Source organism: Cucurbita pepo, chromosome 1 (genome assembly GCF_057944985.1).
Source record: "Cucurbita pepo subsp. pepo isolate OVF chromosome 1, ASM5794498v1, whole genome shotgun sequence".
NCBI lineage: Eukaryota > Viridiplantae > Streptophyta > Magnoliopsida > Cucurbitales > Cucurbitaceae > Cucurbita > Cucurbita pepo.
The window spans coordinates 3,181,133-3,199,855 of record NC_141798.1 but is presented as its reverse complement, the minus strand read 5'-3'; the positions used below and the strand labels follow the sequence as shown (position 1 = coordinate 3,199,855).

Genomic DNA, 18,723 nt, shown 5'->3' with positions numbered 1-18,723 from the left:
TTCAGTAATATATCTTTAAAATAAAAAATAAAAAAAATAAATAAATAACTGAATTAATACCAGTGTTCTTTGTTAGGAATCACGACTTTACTTTCCACAATGACATGATATCCACCTTGAGTATAAGGTCTCGTGGCTTTGCTTTGTATTCCTTTACTTATAAACTCATGATCATTCCTTAAATTAGACTCACTCTCAACAATCCTCAACATATATCACATGTATGGTTTTCAATCCTAATCTGAATCTTAGGCGGTATCAGAGCGGGACCTCTCCTAGTAGGATGTGGTACGGGGACGAATCAATGCGAAAGCTGGTGGGTCCATGTGCGTGTACATGGGCCGTTGTAGAGAATCACTACACGTCCAATTTTAACTCGAACTAGAAAATATAATTTAAAATCATGAAATGATTTTAATGAAAATATAGGTCCGTCTATAATTGCTTACATATGCATTTTCTAACTCTAATCGTGGAATTACTTACTCAATATTTTTTTTAATATACTCACGTCACATGCTACTCTTGTTTTTTAGTTGAAGGTAATGTACCCATGTACAGATGACGACATCATGGTGACAACCATGAGACCAAAACTAAGATAGATACGTTCGATTGGATTAAAGAAAATAGTTTAGTTTCTCTCTGTTTTATTTACATTTGTATTATTTAATTTCAGTCACATTGTTTTCAATGACTTTAAATATGTATAAAGGTGGTTAATTCAGGTATTTGAAGGAAATCAAATCCAAAGATGGATGGATGAGCGCAGTATTTGTGGCACCCACTACAGTTTATGGAAAATCAAAATTCAAAGCTGACCCTGTTAACAATTATATATCAGTTCTTCAGTTTCGTTTTCTTCGTGTTTTTTTGCGTTTTCTTGGAATTACTGTTATAAAATTGATTAGCGTTTCGAATTTTGGGGTTAGTGTTAAAGAGTGAGACCCTACCTCCGCTGGAGAGGAGAACGAAACGGAACGGAACACTTTTATAAAGGCGTGAAACTTCTCTCTAACAGACACGTTTTAAAATTTTTTAGAAGAAGTCGGAAAGGAAAAGTCTAAAAATGACAATATCTGCTAGAGATGGACTTAGGCCGTTACAAAGCCTATAACCTTAAAGGCAGGTGAGGAATGGAGAGGCCTCTTGGAACTATCCGTCCTCCATGTTAACGACATGATTTCAGTAAAAGATGACGGTTCGAGAATGGTGACGATCGAGTAAAGCCATTGATATGGTAAGAAGTGGAAGCTGGAAATGTTTTCTTTCTTCTTTATTTGCTTCCCTTCAGCTATGAGTTGGAAATTTCATGTGGCTGGCTTGTTTCCCTTATTTTTCACGAGCTCAAGTTGTACAGTGTGATATCTCACATTGATTGGGGAGTAGAACGAAACATACTTTATAAGGGTAGGAAAACCTTTCCCTATCAAACATGTTTTAAATCCTCGAGGGGAAGTCCGAGAGGAAAAGTGAAAAGATGATAGTATATTACTAGAGGTTGGAGTTGGACCAATACATACAAGAACCGTGTAAATGAAGTTTTTTTTGGTTATCGGTTTCTATTAATGAAGTTTAATTTTGTAATTTTCATTTTGGGCTTGGGCCGTTACATATAAGAACGATAAGAAGACAATATCTGCTAGTCTGTTACGGGGAGGTTTTCATGTCAAGAACGTTTCGTTCTACTCTCTAACCAATATGGGATCTCACAATCCACGAGGAGGTTTCCATGTCAAGAATGTTTCATTCTACTCTCCAACCAATATGGAATCTCACAATCCACTCACCTTCGAGGTCCATCGACGCTGACACTCGTTCCCCTCTCTAATCGACATAGAATCTCACAAATATTGTTTGCATTTATACACAAGACTAGATAATAATTTAAAAAAAAATGTTCATTTATCAAAATTGAACCGTTAATAAGAGACTAGAAATCAAATTGAAAATAGATAAGAATTGAATGCGTATACCATAAATAATTCAAAGTTCATGTCATATAATAATAATAATAATAATAATAAAAAGTTATACAAGATAATTTTCATGAGATATTAAATAATATTCCAACAAAGATTTTTATAAGATATTAATAGCAATACCAAAACTAAAGTTGGAATATGGAGAGTGAAGCATACCAAGATTTGTATAGTTAGATGGTCACATAATTGCAATAATACATGTGGGCTTTCCCCCATTTTTTTCTTTTTTCGAGTACAAATACATTTGGACCTAATAAAACCAAAACAATGAAATACGTTATTTCAAGAAGATTTTGTTTTACTTCAATAAATATTTTTAAAATCAGTTTCTATACAAAAAAAAATTCAAGAACTGATCAAGAACCTTCTCGTTTAAGTATACCACACTGATATTACAAAACAATAATTAGTCAAACGGAGTGTATCTGTCAGTAAGATAATTCAATAAGTCATATTATACTGATTCAATATATTCGTCTCATTATCTTACCCAATATAATAAAGTTAAGACAAAGGCTATTCATCTTATTGTAAAAAATAGTCCAACTTTAATACTAAATTAAATAATAAAGTTAGGATAATATATATGTAGTATAGTTGTAATATTATTAATATTGTTATTATTACTATTGTTACTTTAGTGTAAAAAATAAAAGCTAGGTTGTCTTATTATCTCATAAAGCAATTCAAACTCTCAATAAAATTAGGAACCAAGAAGCTTCTTTTATTCCAAAAGATGGGCCATCTTTAATAATAAAAAATATGGAGAAAAAAAACTTTAAAATTATACAAAAATAATAAAAAAAATTATTAAAAATATCATCATTTTTTTGTTATAGATATTTTTAATATTTTACTCTCAAAATAAATATTAAAAACTCCTAACTTTCTTGATAATTTCAAATATGAGAAAAATAAAATAAGATAAATATAGTAATTATATAATAAGGTGCTTTTGCATGCCACCTTAAATCTAAATCTAAATCCAAAGGAATTAAATATATATTTTTTCCCAACCAAGAAAATTAGGGAATTAAAATAAATTAATTTCATATGGGATTGACTAAAAAAGTCAATGCCCCAAGTGGCATTACCTCATGAACCATGCCTACCATGATTTATTAGTACATACATACATGCATGCATGTAGTGATTGATTATTGGGAATTTTTCAATTTTTCAATTTGTAATTTTATTTTATTATGATAAAGAAAAAAAAATAAAACTCTTTACTAAGGTGTAAGATGCTCATTTGGAAGTTACATTTTTTTATTTTATTTATAAATACAAATTAATTTATCAGTCAATCAATAAATTAAATCCCTTTCGTCTATTTCAATTATTATATTTTTTAAATAGGATTACTTTAAAGTTCTAGAAATATATTTTTTGAATTAAACAAAATCAACGATAAAAACTAAAATAAAAAGTGATGGAAATTTAACTTCTTTCACATGCGCAACACGTGGGCAGTACGAATTTGTGTACTCGAGGAGGCGTGAAGGGCAACTTTGTTGAAAGGAGGCATCAATGGGACCCACATTTACTCTACACCTAACCTATTTTAGTTATTATCATCGAATTTTTATTTATATAATAATTTAAAATAAAAAATATTTAATTTATGTATAAAATTATTCGCGAAACCATAGCTTAAAATAATATTTTTTTTTAATATCGCAATTTTATATAGTAATAAAGTTTGCTTTATTCGAATATTATCGAATATATTTTATTAAAAAATGATAAAAATATAGAATTCAAAAATTTATTGTCCGACTAATTCTCATAATCCCAACAAGAAAATGACGAGAAAAAAAGAAAATTGTGGAAAGAAGACAAAAGGCGAAGTTTTTATTGTACTTTGTGTCCACTAATTATGACGTAAGAAGCGATTTTGTCGAATCTCATGTTCTTATTTCTTTGTTTTTTATTTTTTATTTTAATTATTGTATTTCATACCCTTCAATAAATGTATCATCTTCCTTCTAAATTCCCTTTCTTTGCCCTTCTTCTAAGTTTCATGATTAATATAGTTTATCTTATTCCAAGATAGAATGTGATTGTTACCTTATTCATTTAATATTTCATGCCCTTAATTTGTATTTAAATATTATATATTTGACTATTATAGTTTAACAATAAGATTTTAAAACGTGTCAGTTAGGGAGAGGTTTTCACACTCTTATAAGAAATGTTTCGTTTCCTTTCCAACCAACGTAGGATCTCATAGTTCACCATTTTGAGTGTTAGTGTCTTTGTTAGTAAACCATTTGATGTCTGCCTCTTATATCATTTGTTAGGGCGAGGTTTTTACACCCTTATAAGGGATGATTCTTTCTCAATTGACTTGTGTGTGCTATAAATTGTATTAGAGCTAGACACTAGGCGGTGTGCTAGAGAGGACACTAGCCCCCAAGAGGGGTGAATAGTAAGATCTCACATCAGCTGGAGAGGGAAACAAAATATTTTGTGTGGAAACCTCCCCCTAGTAGACGCGTTTTATAACTGTGAGGTTGACGACGGACCAAAGCGGACAATATCTACTGGTGGTGGGCTTGAGTTGTTAATAATCAAGTTATACGTGACTAAACTTAGTTAAGCATCAGAGTCAAAATAATCCTAATCAAATGAGTAAAAGATTTGAGTTGACTAATATAATGTAAATAGTTAATAATGAAATAATTAAAAAGGGCATATACTCACAATCACTAAAAGTTACAAAATAATCCAAAGTTGGGGAATGAAAGCAAATTAAGCGGCGAAAGCTTCCAAAATGGTATAAATTAATGGAATACTTTTGCGTATTATTAGCTAATAACGATTATGAACAGCCAACCACCAATCATTAAAGGACACCCATTACCTTTTTTACTTTGAAGATTCATTTGCTAATTATTTAAACACGACAATAATAGGCTTTATTTTCAATAATTTTTATTAATTTATACCTCTTAATATTCGCATCCTTTAGGGATGATTATGTGTATATATATATATATATCTAAGTTTACTTATCTCTTAAATTACCAAACAAAAATGTCCAAATCAATAATTATAAAACTTTTAATTAATTACTTTTTTTTTGGAGTGGTTATCTTTTTTAACGGTTTCTGTTATAAAAACAATGGCCGCCAAGTAGTAAAGCACGCGAATAAGGACGGAGGGTAAATCAGTCAAAAGTGCACATTATAAACAAAACAAAGGGAAGCGCCTGCCTCCCTCCCACCTTATTCTTTGCTGACACAATGTAACCGTCTCTTCAAAACTTCCACTATATTCTTTTTTTGTTTTACCATTTTACCCTTCTATTTTATTAACCATACAATGTACATTTTTTTTTTTTAAAAGAAGGAAATTAAAGGATGAGCTGGAAATAATTATAATAATTAAATTGGAAAGATTTAAAAAAAAAAAAAAACGATAACTGAAGGCATAAATAAATGGTAATTAAGACCCATTCAACGGGTAATTCAAAATCCTTAAGATCGTTTCAGTCAACAAAAAAAAAAAAAAACACTTTGAAATCGCTAATTTCCATAACAAATCTTTTGCCCAGTCAGCACCAGTCTGGTTATCCCCGCTCCGTTGGATTCCCCTCCCTTCAATATATCATGCCACGTGTCGAAATCTCATAAGCCCGACTTTTGCGGCGCCTTTGAAAATTCGCCGGGATCCCAACTTACCCAGGCCACGCCGGAGCGTGGACTGTTTTATCTTCAAATTTTCCATTTTTGTTTTTTTACAGTTTGAAATATAATAAAATAAAATAAAATAGAATATAATTTTCTTTTGAAATACGGCTGGGCTGTTAGAGACCCTATAAAATAGCTGGGGTTTGGTTATTCCCTCAGCTTTTCTTCTTCGTCTTCTTCGTCTTCTTCGTCTTCTTCGTCTTCTTCGTCACTCTGAAATTTTCCAGGAAAATTGACAGAGAAAATCTGAGAATGATGAGCAGTTATGGAGGAACAGTAAGTAAAGCAAATCCATAGAGCATTTATTCTTTCCCGGAAAATTTTCCTTTTCCTTTTCCCTTTCCCCTTTTCCTTTCCCCTCTTCAATGAATGCTTCAGAGCTTCCCTTCCCTTCCCTTCCATGGCTTTCTGGCATTAACTTTCCCGGATTTTACTTTTGAGTTTGGTCAACCTTTTTCCTTCACATGATTATTGTTAGTGGAGGTCGCGGAGATTAATTTGAGCTTCTCTTTGACGTCTTCTTCCCCTTTCACCTTTAACACTCTCTTTATTCTCCCCTCGTGTCTGCTACTCCTTTAAACGAATCTTCCCCTTTTTACCTTCCTTCTCCCATCTCTATATTTCTCTCTACATTTCGCTTTCGATGGTGTTTCTCAGAATCTGACAGGTGAAGGAATTTCTTCTCTGTTTCTCTCATGGAAGGAATGGATTTGTTCTCCAGTCTTCTTGTACCTTCGGTTAAGTACTCTGAACATCGAAACCACACCAAGCACTTTTCTCCGCCATTAATGGCGCCTAAGCTCGTCAGGATCTCTGTAACTGACGAAGATGCCACTGATTCTTCTAGTGATGAAAAGGAAGAACAACACGTCTCTCGCCGAGTCAAGAAGTTTATTACCGAGATTACGATCGAGGCCTTGGGGAGAAGAGACCGGAAGAAGTCCACCGCCGGGAAATCGAATTTACGGAAGCCGCTACAGCCGGGAACTAAGAAATTCCGCGGCGTGAGGCAACGGCCCTGGGGAAAATGGGCGGCTGAGATTAGAGATCCTTTGCGACGTGTACGCATCTGGTTAGGTACCTACAATACGGCTGAAGAAGCCGCTATGGTGTACGACAACGCTGCCATTCAACTCCGTGGACCCACCGCCCAAACTAACTTCAGTCCTCCGCCGGCAGTGAGCTCCAGCAATGTCTCCGTTGAGGAGACTAACGACAATCTCTCTTCTCCGACCTCCGTTCTCCGTTGCCCCTCGCCGTCGACGAATGAAAAATCCCCTGAAACTGCTTCAACCGGTAAAGAAAACCGCCGTGCCGACTCCTTCTCTTCGAACTGCGATTCGTTTTACCCCAACGATATCTTCGACTTCCAACCGCCGATTCCGTCACTATTCGGCGATACAGCTCTCAACGACGCCGTTTTGAGGGGCGACTACGGCAGTAGCATGTTTATTAACCCGGATGATGATTTCGGGTTCGAGTTAGGATTCGGGTTCAGACCCTCCACGTGGCATATGAGTGAAAATTCTTTCCAAGACATCAGCGACATATTCGGGTCGGATCCTCTCGTTGCGCTTTAAGATTTTAATTAAAAAAAAGAAAAAAAAAATATAGGCCCGAGTTTTTCGGCAAATTTTGTGAGTGTCGGATTTTGTTTTCTGCATTTAGTATTATTATTATTATTTTTTAATCGTGAATCTTGGGCATTCTTAATTGTGCTGACGTGTATAAAAAATGGAGTGGTCTCTCTTCCGTCACGGTAACGGCGACGGATAAACTTTTTGTGCTACACATTTTGTCATACCTTTTAACGGTTTAGCACGTGACACGCCATTTTCAAAAAATTTGGTTAACACGTGCGAGAGAGATTACACGTGCGATTTGGTTCCGTCCTCAAATTGCCCAATCCCATCCACCAACTTAATTTAATATTACTATTCATCATCTTTTTTTTAAAAAAGAAAACTTTACTTTGTATTCCACGTCATTTTAATTTTTATTTCAATTTAGAAAGGGTAGAGATGTCTTTTCGTGAAGGGGCCAACGTGTAACTAGTAGCGCGCACAAAAATATCTTACTTACGTGTGTGGGGCGTTACAATATTGCTTAATTTCTTTATTAATTTTTTAAAAAATTGTTCGAATTTGGAATATAAATTATAAATAATTTTGGAGTACTTTATTGAAAAATTTAAAAATTTAAAAGTCAACTTAGGATTTCCAAATTCCATTAATGCCCCTCTCAAATGCGTGGGAAAACATATATTTGTTTATTAAAAAGTCATTAAAAAAATATTAATAAAATGATTCTACACGTAAAAAGTTAAAAACACCCGCAGAGAATCTCTTCCTTATCCTCCTGTCCCCACCGAGATTCAATCCTGGCCATACACGTAATCATCAGCCAACTACTTCTCTGGATCACATGGTCCATTCTTACCGTGAACCGTAATGCAAATGGGCCGTTTGGTCCCCCAGGCCCAGCTCTTGGTGCCTCCATTTCCCAGATATTCTGATTCTGATTGGGCGGACCCACCGAATCCAACAACGAGTCTTGCTGATGTGGACCTGAGTTTTTAATTTCTTTTGAAATCAATGGACAGGTCAGCTGGTGGCCCACCTCCCAATGACGGGCCTTTTGGTGGCCCATTTCCCAGAATTCAAATACCATTATTATTATTAATTATTATTATAATATTTTGCAACCAAAATTTTAAATAAGAAATAAAATTCATAAATAAACAATATATATATATATATATAAAATATCCGATGAAATATATAAATAATCCTTTTTAAAAGTTTGGAAACACAAGAAAAGAATTGTTGGGCGCTTTTAAATAGAATTATAAGACAGAGGCAGAAGCAAAGGTGTTGCTAACTGCTAAGCGCCAACAATTTTAAAGAAATATGGACAAAAGCACGGGCATTAACATTGCCGAAGAGGCCAACCCAAATTTGTGAGCCATGGCTGCAGCCGGGGTTACAACCCTGGGTGCAGCCAGGGTTACAACCGGGGCTGCAGCCGGGGGTTCCACCATGGTGCCGAAAGCGGTGGGAATTCCAAAAGTTTGAAGGTTAAATGGCAAAGGGTCTGAGCCAGAAGTTCCCTCTTTTGAACCCACTTGGATGTGGAGCTTCTGGCCAGCTTCACAGTGCTTACCAATCCCATCGTAGTAGTAGTAGTCACCTGGTTGGGTGATGTTCAAGATGGTTGGCCCAAGGTAGTACATGTTGATCACATCCTCTTCCCCTTGCCCACATGTCTCGTAGTCCGCCTTCTTTACGGCCAATAAGTTGTTCGCACCTGGCCGGTACGGGAAAACTGCAACCCGTATCGAAAATTAGTCTGCTGATCTCATTGAATAATTTCTCGAAAGACAACGAAAATGAAGATACACATACCAAGTTTGTCTCCGACACCGAACGTTCTAGGTTTTGCCCACTCGTCGAAAAAGGTAACGTTGTCGGGCACTCTCCAACCGTGGTTTCCACCGACGATGTGAGTGAATGCATCCATAGATGGCATGAAAAGTAAGCAACTGAAGATCCCAATCATTAAAGCCACGTACATTTTGTCCATTTTGGTTTCCTTTTAGCCACTCTCTACTCTTTGGAGATTAAGAGAGAGAGGGAAAAAAAGAAAGGAGAGGGAGATAATAATGTTGTTTTTTGTTCTCCCCTAATTCCAAAGGGAAGAAAAGGGAAAGAAATAGGGAAGCAAATTGGGAATGTGGAAGGCAATGGTTAAGGGTTAGTGGTTCCTTTTGGTTGTTTTGACATTGTCAAATTTTACCCTCTTTTTTTGTTTTTGGCATATTTAGAGAAACAAAGGCTATTTTTAAGTACAATTATGGACCTCAATCTTAACCTTTTTTATTTTTTTTTATTTTATTTTATTTTATTTTTTTTGTGTTTTATATTCTTTTCTATGGCTACCAAATTCAAAGGTATTTAGTAGTATTATACACGAATTTGATACAGGTGATTTGAAACATAGTAGGAATTGATTTGAAGCATAGTAGGAATTAGGGTCTAGATAACATATCTCAAATGGAAATGTCCTCATTCTATTACATATATCGAATGTGACCTGGGGTTTCTAGGCATCCTCTTTTGAGTTATAAAACTCTCGAGGCTTTAGATTGGTTTCTCCTCGAATTAGATTGGCTAGTTTGACCTAGTGAAGGGTTGACCTTGAGCTTGGGTTGCACGGGTTGAGTCAACTTAGGCTCAGTTGTCCAACCCATTTGGGGTTTGGGGCACAAAAGGCTTGGTCGATTGGACGTTGGTTGTAGGTGCCCAAGGTGTGGCTTGCTAAGTGTGGTTGCACGCCCTAGGGATAGCATGGTGGGGCGTGGTTGGCCCACAACCCGTTTTCTTTTGGGTTTAAATTTACTCATAACAGTAAGTTAAACATAAAATTAAGTTTAAAAATATATTAAAATGAAGTATATCAACTAAAATAGGGAAAGTTGGTAGTTTATCCTACTTTTTATATTCATTCCCTTTTAGGGCAACATCTTCCCCTGTCAACTCTCGAGGACTTTCCAAACTTGGTCCTCCAAAACTTGGTCCTCCAAGAATTTACACTTGGCTTCTATCGATTTGAGACGACATGTATATATTTTTTTGATGTGGTATATATTTTTTTGATGTGGTTTCGCGATTTGGAATACATATTCGACACTCAACCGCGTAATTTTTAACATGTTTTGTCTTCACAATTGCTCAAAACTAAGTTTAATACCTGGGTGTTACATCAAGGTTAATCTACTACAATTGAGGTCATAAGTTTAACATTTACATTAAGGTTAATCTGCTACAATTGAGGTCATAAGTTTAACATGTGTATTATCGAGATAAATTTAGAAGAGTTAGATGAGATGAATACAAATGTTAAGATAAGGGTAAAATAATTAAAACTAATTAATTAGTCAAAAATCATACCCAACTCCATACATTTCAACCCATGTTTTTTCCATTGAAAATTGAGTGGTTGATTGGAGATTGGAGATTGGATTACAAACTTTATTGCGTATTAATTAGTCAAACTTCATTTTAATTTTAAATATATTAATAACATTAAGAAGAGAATATTTTTGATGTTATTTGGGTACAAAATTGAAGAGAGGAAAGGGGAAAAAGGGAAAGCCAATAAATGTGATTTAAAAATGAGGAGAATGTACATAGAAGAAATGTGTGAGGATGATGATGATCTCATGAATAAATAAAAACCAAAACAGAAACAGGAAAGGATCCAGCAAGAGAAGAACCCATTGCCATTTCTAACTAAACTCCCAAATACTATTATGCTCCTAGAAGCTGCTGCTGCTGCTGCTGGCTAAGTCAGCACTGTGGATGAGATATGTGAGCGCCAATGCCACCCCCATTAAGATATAAGCTATCCCTTGATCTATGGATGTCCCTGTCAATTCCCATTGCACGCATTCCAATTAGTTGATTTCCTTCTGGTCTTTTCATTTTTCAACATTAACCATATTATGACCTAAGATAATATAACCCTGCATTTTAATTAAACAAATCACGAGACCCAAGCAAAAATGGTAGGAACCACCATAATTGTGAAAAAATGGAAAACAAAAGTGGTGGACCCTCAATTATTGTAATTTCAACGGAGACCATAGATTTCGAGGGGTATCCATAGATTTTGAGAGAGTTTGTTATTTCAACCAAACATGGATATAGATTTAGAACCCAATCCCACCAAAATCCAAGCCAATGCCCAAACCGCTCCTAGTAATTGAGTAGAAAACATTGTACTGTAAGGCTTGTGTGATTTAATTAATCAAGGAGCAATGCAGCTAAATTTCTTGATAAATTTAGAAAGTGCAGAAAAAAGAAGTAAAACCATATATTTAGTCTGATAATGACAATCGGTTTAATTTCACTCCAGAATGGGATATTTATTAATTATTGAAACCTTTACGAAGCTTTTTTTCATTTTTATGGTTACATAAAATAAAATAACTCTAAATTATTCTAAATTGTAATTTACTCAAAATTTATAACCATCAAACTTCATTCTTCTTTGATGATGTGACATGAATTGAAACATCTTTGATAGTTTTAACAACCTTTTCTTCGTATCTTCATTGAAGTATATTGTATGATTGATGAGTTTTTTTTTTTCTTTTAAATTTCTCAAATTGGCCCGCAGATAACTAAAATTGATGGTACTTGTACCAAAAATGGATCCACCAAAAGCTTTATTGAACATACAAAAAATTGAAGGGACAAAAAAGTGAAATAAGTTACGATTTGAGAAGTTTGTTAAGTCGCAGTACATAAACGTAAATTGAAACAAAATTTTCAAAATTCCAGTTAACTCAAAAACCGAACCTAAAAATTAACGCCAAAATATTCTACCGAAATCAAAGAATAAACAAAGGTCAGAGATCAAAGAATTGCACACAGATCTGGAACATAAATGCAAAATAAAACATAAAAGAAAGAGAACTAACCGTCGCTGGTGGGAGCGGGAGCCGGAGCCAAAGACTGAGGCTGAGCAACCGGCAAGAAGATGGTGAAGACGAGCGCAGCGGCAGCCACGAATCCAAAAGATGCCCTAGAAACCGCCATATGAGTCCGAATCGTGCGGTAATTTCCCCTCTCCTTTCTGCAGGCGAAGAATCGCAAGAAATGTAGTACAGGAGGTTAGATCTCTCTCTGCGATGCGACTCTCAGGTAAAGAAGCTTCAAAAGGCTTCTTCTCCAATAGCTTCAAAGAGTCTCGCAGAGAGAGAGAGAAGGAAAGGAATCTCCCTTTCTCTTCTCGACGGGCGAAATGAAGAAGACGACGAAATCTCTAAACGGAAACAGAGGCAGTCTCGCGACGGGCAAACGAGGGGATCCAAACTTTCCAGGGTGTGCCCTTTTATAGGGTTAGCCTTTTCTTTTTCCTTTTCATTTTAATTCTACATTTAATTTAATTAATTATGTAAACCTAATAATAAATATTATATAATGACTTATCCTCATAGACGTCTTATTTATTGATTATATATAAACATTTGTAATTAAAAAAAAAATGAATTAAAGATAAAATGGGAAATTTGAAATTTATAAATTAAAGTAAAATTGCATTTATAATTTAAAATATTATAAATGGGATACCAAACCAACCAATCATCTTAATTTCATTTTTCAAAACCGAGAAAATAGAAAAGGAAATTAGAGAGAGAGAGAGAACCGGCCAAGCCGGTTAATTGAAAAGGCCCGGCTGGGGCCCACCACCATGTTTCCTGCCGTCTGTTGCCTTCCGCACATGCCATCCATGCCGTCTTTGACAGTCTATTATTACCCTTTTTTCTTTTTTCTTTTTTCCATTCATCAGTTATATATTTTAAATTTAATTAAATTACAAATTTGACCTTAATTTCATTAAAAAATTTAAAATTAAAATTTAATAGAGAATTTCTCATAAATGTTCTTTAGATCAAATAAAATCTCATAATTACTCTTTACAATTTAATAAATTCATTAAAAGCGCATTCATCATCAAGGAGTTTTATGTTTCTTTAAAACCATTGGAGGAGGTATTTAGAATTAATTAGGTTCATAAATTTTATTTATTGATTGATTGATTGTTGCCATGTTATAAACATAACAACCATCAAGATTATAGCAAAATTTGCTAATGTTATAATACACAATAATCCCCTTATAATAATCCCCTTATAATGTTGTAATATTCCAAGATTCTATAGTTAGTATTGTAAATTTATTAAATTCATAAGGAGGTATAAAGGATACTACTTAAGATAGTATTTTTCATGCCATAATACAGTATATTTAGAATATTAATTTAGCAATAATATAATTTTCAAGGGGGGCCAAATACAGTTCTGCACATACAGTTGGAGAATACAAAAATCAAGGCAGGGCAGGCCTTTCCTCCAACATGGTGGCCATCTACTGATGGAGAAAATCTCCATCTCATAACCAGCTGCATTATGTCCTTTCCACAAAATCTTACAGACTGTCCATGTAACAACCCAACCTCAATTCCGTCGTCGCTAGCAGATATACTCCTCCAACTTCAATTTCACCGCTAATAGATATAGTCTTTTTTGGACTTTTCTTTCTAGACTTTCCCTTTTCTGGACTTTTCCTTCTAGACTTTCCCTCAAGATTTTAAAACACATCTTCTAAGAAGAGGTTTCCACACTCTTATACTTCTAGGAAGAGGTTTCCACACTTTTATAAGGAATGCTTCGTTACTCCCTCCAAGCCTACCGCAAGCAAATATTGTCATCTTTTGACTTTTTTTTTCGGGCTTCCCCTCAAGGTTTTAAAATGCATTTTCTAAGAAAAGGTTTCCACACTTTTATAAGAATGCTTTATTCCTCTCTCCAACCGACGTGAGATCTCAAAAGTGAAAAAAAAAAATGGTAACAAGGATGATTTTGGACCATTTTTTCTTCCATTCAAATAGGTTTCTCTCCTCAGCAGTAGTAATGTTGAAACAAAGTTGATGCAGTTTCTAAGTTCTAACAAACTGATTTGGTAGTAATAGAATTGATCCTAACTATATGATATAACAATTGCAATGTTCCCTATTGATGTCTCTCTCTCTCTCTATATATATGTATATAAGTCAGCAGCAGACATCTAATTATCTACAATACAGGGATAAACAAGTAGATTTGAGCATAAGATTTAACCTTGCATCAAGCTGCTCCCTTTTTACTGGAATAGGAATTGATCTTCACTGTTCTTATAGATTTCAAATAACTGCTCCAAATGCTCGATGGAGATTCTTCTGCAGTCGATAAGACCACATATGTCGAATTTCTCCAACTCCATCACAGATCTCTTTAGCTTCCCTTGTGAATCTCCGCCGGTTAGAAACAATGCCAATGTTGAACCCCTGGAGAAATTTTGATCAAGAAAATTTTAACGCACACTACTTCCTCAACTAGCTTTACAAGAGCATCACTCAGTTGTGAAGACTTCCATGCACAAACAATCACCACAAAAGACAGGCACAAAACACTAGAAAGTAACAGAAATCGTCGTTTAGGTTGATACCCGAAAATAGCTTAAAGCTTTGGAAACATATGTAAAGGGAACTCAAAACTGGGCTTAGGTGCTTGTGTCAAAAGACTTGAAACATCAAAAAGATAGCAAAGTTAATAAGAAATTAAAATCTAACAGATGAAATGATTTACGCGTTTTGAATGATTGTGTGAATCAAATTAAGAAATATCGTTTAATCGTGGTAAAACTTCTTATTTTCAAACTTTTAATAATAATTGCAAGTATCTTAAGATAAATCTAGGATTCTATTCAAATCCAAGCCACATCGTGCAATAACGAACAGTTCATATGTTACATGAGCCAATCAAGCTACCAACAGAAGCTAGCCTTGCAATCCAAGAAATCAAACAAAAAAAATTTGATGTAATAAAGATGCATGGTTGAAAAAGTTCATGAGATACCTGAGCAAATCAACCTCATGAAATCCTCTATGTCTGGAAGGCAAATATGCACTACGAGGCTTTCCCACTAAACTTGATTGTCTATAGAGGATACAAACAGCTTCCATGCAAAGCATATCATTTTCATCAAATGCAGCACGCATTTCAGCCTCCGACTCCCATCTTTTATTACTCCTGTTCCCTTGGCCCTTTGACTTAAGATGAGTTGAGTCGTATCTATTTTGAATCTCACAATCAGAATCCGAGAAAAAGGAACAGTCCTCATTAAAGTAGTTGAAACCAAATGAAGCATACTTGAACATGGAATTATGTGATTTACATTCTTCCCTCAACATGACTGCGACAGCCCTTGAAGAGGACATCACGTTCTTGGAATCATTAGTACGAGTAGAAAGATGCCTTTTCAAAACATGATTGTCAGGACGACCATGTGGAGGTGTTGCATACATTGCCCCTACTTTCTTCAATGCCTCCTTGCCATTAGTTTCACTGGGCAGGGTGGATATCTTTTCATCATCTCTTTCGGGATCGTAATCTTCACAATCGTTTAGTAATAAATCCCACGTTCTCTTTTCTTTTCTGCGTGCTCTGGATGAATTCTTCACTGGAGCATGATCATCATCACTAATGATTTCCACCATGAATCCTTCAGTACCTAGGAATAAAAGATACCTTGATCAAGTGAATAAATAATTCCAATCATACTTGGGTATGCCCAAATTTGTTTCATGTGTATATACATTCGTCGATGGCTACGTACATAAAAATTCAAGATGTCTGTACTTTGGCTTGCCGAAACTAGTCCTGTTTGGCAAATCGGCAACAATGCACAAGAACATCATAAACTTATACACGGAGAAAAATACCTTAAAAGATGAACTAAGCCCAATTTTGTGTATTATCTTCTGCCATAACCCAATAATGATGCAAGAGCATAACACAATAGCTATATTCTTAAAATCAATGCACAAATTATATGAAGCCAATGGATTAACATTTTATTCAATAAATAAACAAAGTTTAAGCTCATAACAAGATTTCCATTCAGAGGCAGCATATGTATGATTCCTTATTAAAGATCTACCTAGCAGGTGTTAATACTAAATAAATTTCTAATGCCTGCACTTCCCAAACTTTCAATTTTCTAGCCAGTGGAGAGGCTTACAAATAAGTGAACTGTTCATAGAACTGTGATATCATTTTTGACAATCAATCGCATTTACTTAATATGCAAGTAGTGAACTTTCTGTTCTTGCATACCTGTTCGATTCTCGGCTTGCATACCAACCAATTTTCTGGAACCACCAACGCAAGCTCCTCCTGATATAGAGTCGTTTTTGTTCTCCAATTGTGAGACTCGGCGCCCGAGTTCATCATATTTCCTTCTACACAGCTCGTAATTATGCTCAGCTTCTCTTTTCGCAGTCTCTAATTTTGAATTCTTGCATTTAAGCTCCTCGACATACTTCCTTTCGTCTTCCTCTGTCTTCTTGACCACTTCTACTGTACGTTCCAATTCTGATTTCCTGTAGTTAAGCTCCTCTAGTGAACATTCTAATTTTAAGTTCTTGCATCTAAGCTCCTCTATGGTTTTCACATGATCTTCCTTTACTTTCTTAACCACCTCCATTGCACATTCTAATTCTGAATTCTTGTGGATAAGCTTCTCTATAGTGATCCTTTGATCTTCCTGTGCTTTCTTGACCGTTTCCAGCAATTTCTCAAATCCCTCCAAAGCGCTTTTCTTCTTCTCTCTATCCTCATTTACTTTGAAAATCAAATCCTTGAGTTGTTGAATCTCACTCTCCTTCTCCTTCAAATCTTCATATATTTCCTTCCACTTCTCAAATCCTTTAGGATCAACCTTATCTTGCTCGAGCATGGATTCGTGAGTGAGAATGTCCAGTCTTAGAAACTCGTATTTGCTTTGGAGCAATTCATACTCTTTGTTCTTGTTCTCGATCTCTTTCCTCATTTTTACTTCCTTGGCAACCAAAACCGCCTCCACTTTGTCGAAATCTCTTGCCCGGAAAGCCGTCCGCAGAATCGAAACCAACTCTGAAATGCTCCGGCATTCAAGGTTATCGTCATCGATAGAAATCAAATCAGAAGACACAGAATGCGATTTGGTAGCCATTTGAAATTTCGAAGAAATGGCTCTGAGTAGAGTAGTGCAAATCAGATTTAGATTTGAAATTTCAATCTCTCAAGGAGGCAAATCGTTTGATCTTCTTCGAGAACACAAAAGAGGAAGCTTTAAATCCAAAGATTGCAGATTCTTTGTGAGTAAACTAAAGAGAGAATGTGATCGAACATGCAGAAGAAACTGAGAAGCTCACACTTCCGACGCTGAATTTGAAATGGGGATTTGTTTGATGAAGAAGTGCCGGGAAATGAAACCTGCATGAACGTCGAAAACGAAGCTTCCATTTGTACGGTCAAACCGCATAGTCCGCAAAAGCCAATCGGCCCATTTTCGGATATTTGAACTCGATGGGCCTTTCTCTAGGCCCACTTGATATAATTAGTTATTACGTAAATATAACATAAAATTAAATAAATAAATTTAGATTTTAAAGGTAAATTTGTACCCATCTAAAAATAAATAAAATCTCATTTGAATTTTGAAGTCCTCATTACACATTTACATCTTGATTCTTTTCCACATAACATTAATTGTAATTTTAATGAAACATTATATCATGATAATTTAAATAACATTCTTCGAATTTCATATTCCACAATTGAAGTATCATAATTTATATTAATCAAATAAATATAACTACTAAAAAAAATTCAATTGATACCTAATTTTCTTTTTTTTACTTGAAAAAGAAAATACCCAACAAACATATATACCAAAAATAATAAAAATATTGAAGTTAAGTGACAACGTCCCTAAAAAAAATTGACAAAGAAAGCACATGTAATCAAATGAGAGAGCCTTTCATGATAGATACTCCGTATATTAAAATTTTAATAATTTTAATTTATTAATTTAAACCTAACTCAATCGATAATATACTAATTATTTAATATTTAATTTAGAATAAAGGATCGAGGAAGGTATCAATAATTTGATGGCTAAAAGCGAGTGTGATCAATATTCCACCACCTTTGTCTTCCACAACTTTATTTGTTCACTCTAAAAAATAGTGCACCACATAAAATAAATAGTGCATTATCTTTGGAATTATTTCTTTTTTCTTTCAAAATCTTCCTTTTTGGCCTTCATACCCAAATTTCGATAATTTAATTAATGATATATTTTTCAAAACAAATAAATATTATGTTCATGTTGAGTCATTTATTATGAAATCTCATATCGAACAAAACATTTTTTTATTAGAGTGCAGAAACTTTTACCTATTAAATGCATTTTTTAAATTCAGGAGAAAGTTGTAAAGACGGTTCAGTTTAACTAATTTATAAAGTAATATATAAATAATAAAATCAGACGTGGAATTAAAAACTATCCATATATAACACTTGAAGCTAAAATTATAATTTTTTTTATTCTGAATTATTTTAATAACTCCGTTGAATAATTGCTTTAGTCGCCGAAGAAATTGCGCCAAAA

General features: G+C 34.5%; 4 protein-coding genes across 5 annotated transcripts; 1 reads left to right on the top strand and 3 right to left on the bottom strand.

The window, feature by feature from the left end:
- The first annotated feature begins 5,542 nt into the window (after positions 1-5,542).
- Positions 5,543-7,393, top strand: LOC111777041 (ethylene-responsive transcription factor CRF2-like). The gene has a single exon (XM_023656486.2). The coding sequence runs from the start codon at positions 6,376-6,378 to the stop codon at positions 7,258-7,260; it is 885 nt and encodes a 294-aa protein (XP_023512254.2). The 5' UTR covers positions 5,543-6,375; the 3' UTR covers positions 7,261-7,393.
- A 1,016-nt stretch (positions 7,394-8,409) lies between these two features.
- Positions 8,410-9,383, bottom strand: LOC111782089 (umecyanin-like). Its single transcript, XM_023662878.2, has 2 exons — positions 9,085-9,383; positions 8,410-9,004 (listed from the first exon to the last, which is right to left on the bottom strand). The coding sequence occupies exons 1-2, from the start codon at positions 9,260-9,262 to the stop codon at positions 8,580-8,582; spliced, it is 603 nt and encodes a 200-aa protein (XP_023518646.1). The 5' UTR covers positions 9,263-9,383; the 3' UTR covers positions 8,410-8,579.
- A 1,435-nt stretch (positions 9,384-10,818) lies between these two features.
- Positions 10,819-12,562, bottom strand: LOC111786085 (arabinogalactan protein 41). The gene is made up of 2 exons (XM_023666465.2): positions 12,165-12,562; positions 10,819-11,107 (listed from the first exon to the last, which is right to left on the bottom strand). Exons 1-2 carry the CDS (start codon positions 12,280-12,282, stop codon positions 10,998-11,000), a joined length of 228 nt encoding a protein of 75 aa, XP_023522233.1. The 5' UTR covers positions 12,283-12,562; the 3' UTR covers positions 10,819-10,997.
- Positions 12,563-14,056: 1,494 nt separating this feature from the next.
- On the bottom strand, positions 14,057-17,555 carry LOC111808815 (uncharacterized). 2 transcript variants are annotated; one of them, XM_023695028.2, is made up of 4 exons: positions 16,404-17,555; positions 15,438-15,798; positions 15,144-15,359; positions 14,057-14,572 (listed from the first exon to the last, which is right to left on the bottom strand). In XM_023695028.2, exons 1-4 carry the CDS (start codon positions 17,278-17,280, stop codon positions 14,389-14,391), a joined length of 1,638 nt encoding a protein of 545 aa, XP_023550796.2. In that variant the 5' UTR covers positions 17,281-17,555; the 3' UTR covers positions 14,057-14,388. The 2 variants fall into 2 exon arrangements, with proteins under 2 accessions (XP_023550796.2, XP_023550780.2); XM_023695012.2 differs by having other exon boundaries at positions 15,144-15,798.
- Between the last annotated feature and the right edge of the window lie 1,168 nt (positions 17,556-18,723).

Bases quoted from the DNA above. Each gene is read 5' to 3' on its own strand.
- LOC111782089 (XM_023662878.2), bottom strand. From the start codon at position 9,262: ATGGACAAAATGTACGTGGCTTTAATGATTGGGATCTTCAGTTGCTTA. The intron at 9,005-9,084 runs GTATGTGTATCT...TACGGGTTGCAG, and splicing joins CGGTGTCGGAGACAAACTTG to TTTTCCCGTACCGGCCAGGT.
- LOC111777041 (XM_023656486.2), top strand. From the start codon at position 6,376: ATGGAAGGAATGGATTTGTTCTCCAGTCTTCTTGTACCTTCGGTTAAG.
- LOC111808815 (XM_023695012.2), bottom strand. From the start codon at position 17,280: ATGGCTACCAAATCGCATTCTGTGTCTTCTGATTTGATTTCTATCGAT. The intron at 15,799-16,403 runs GTATGCAAGAAC...TTTTATTCCTAG, and splicing joins GCAAGCCGAGAATCGAACAG to GTACTGAAGGATTCATGGTG. The intron at 14,573-15,143 runs GTATCTCATGAA...AAATTTCTCCAG, and splicing joins CATGAGGTTGATTTGCTCAG to GGGTTCAACATTGGCATTGT.
- LOC111786085 (XM_023666465.2), bottom strand. From the start codon at position 12,282: ATGGCGGTTTCTAGGGCATCTTTTGGATTCGTGGCTGCCGCTGCGCTC. The intron at 11,108-12,164 runs GTTAGTTCTCTT...GGGAATTGACAG, and splicing joins TCCCGCTCCCACCAGCGACG to GGACATCCATAGATCAAGGG.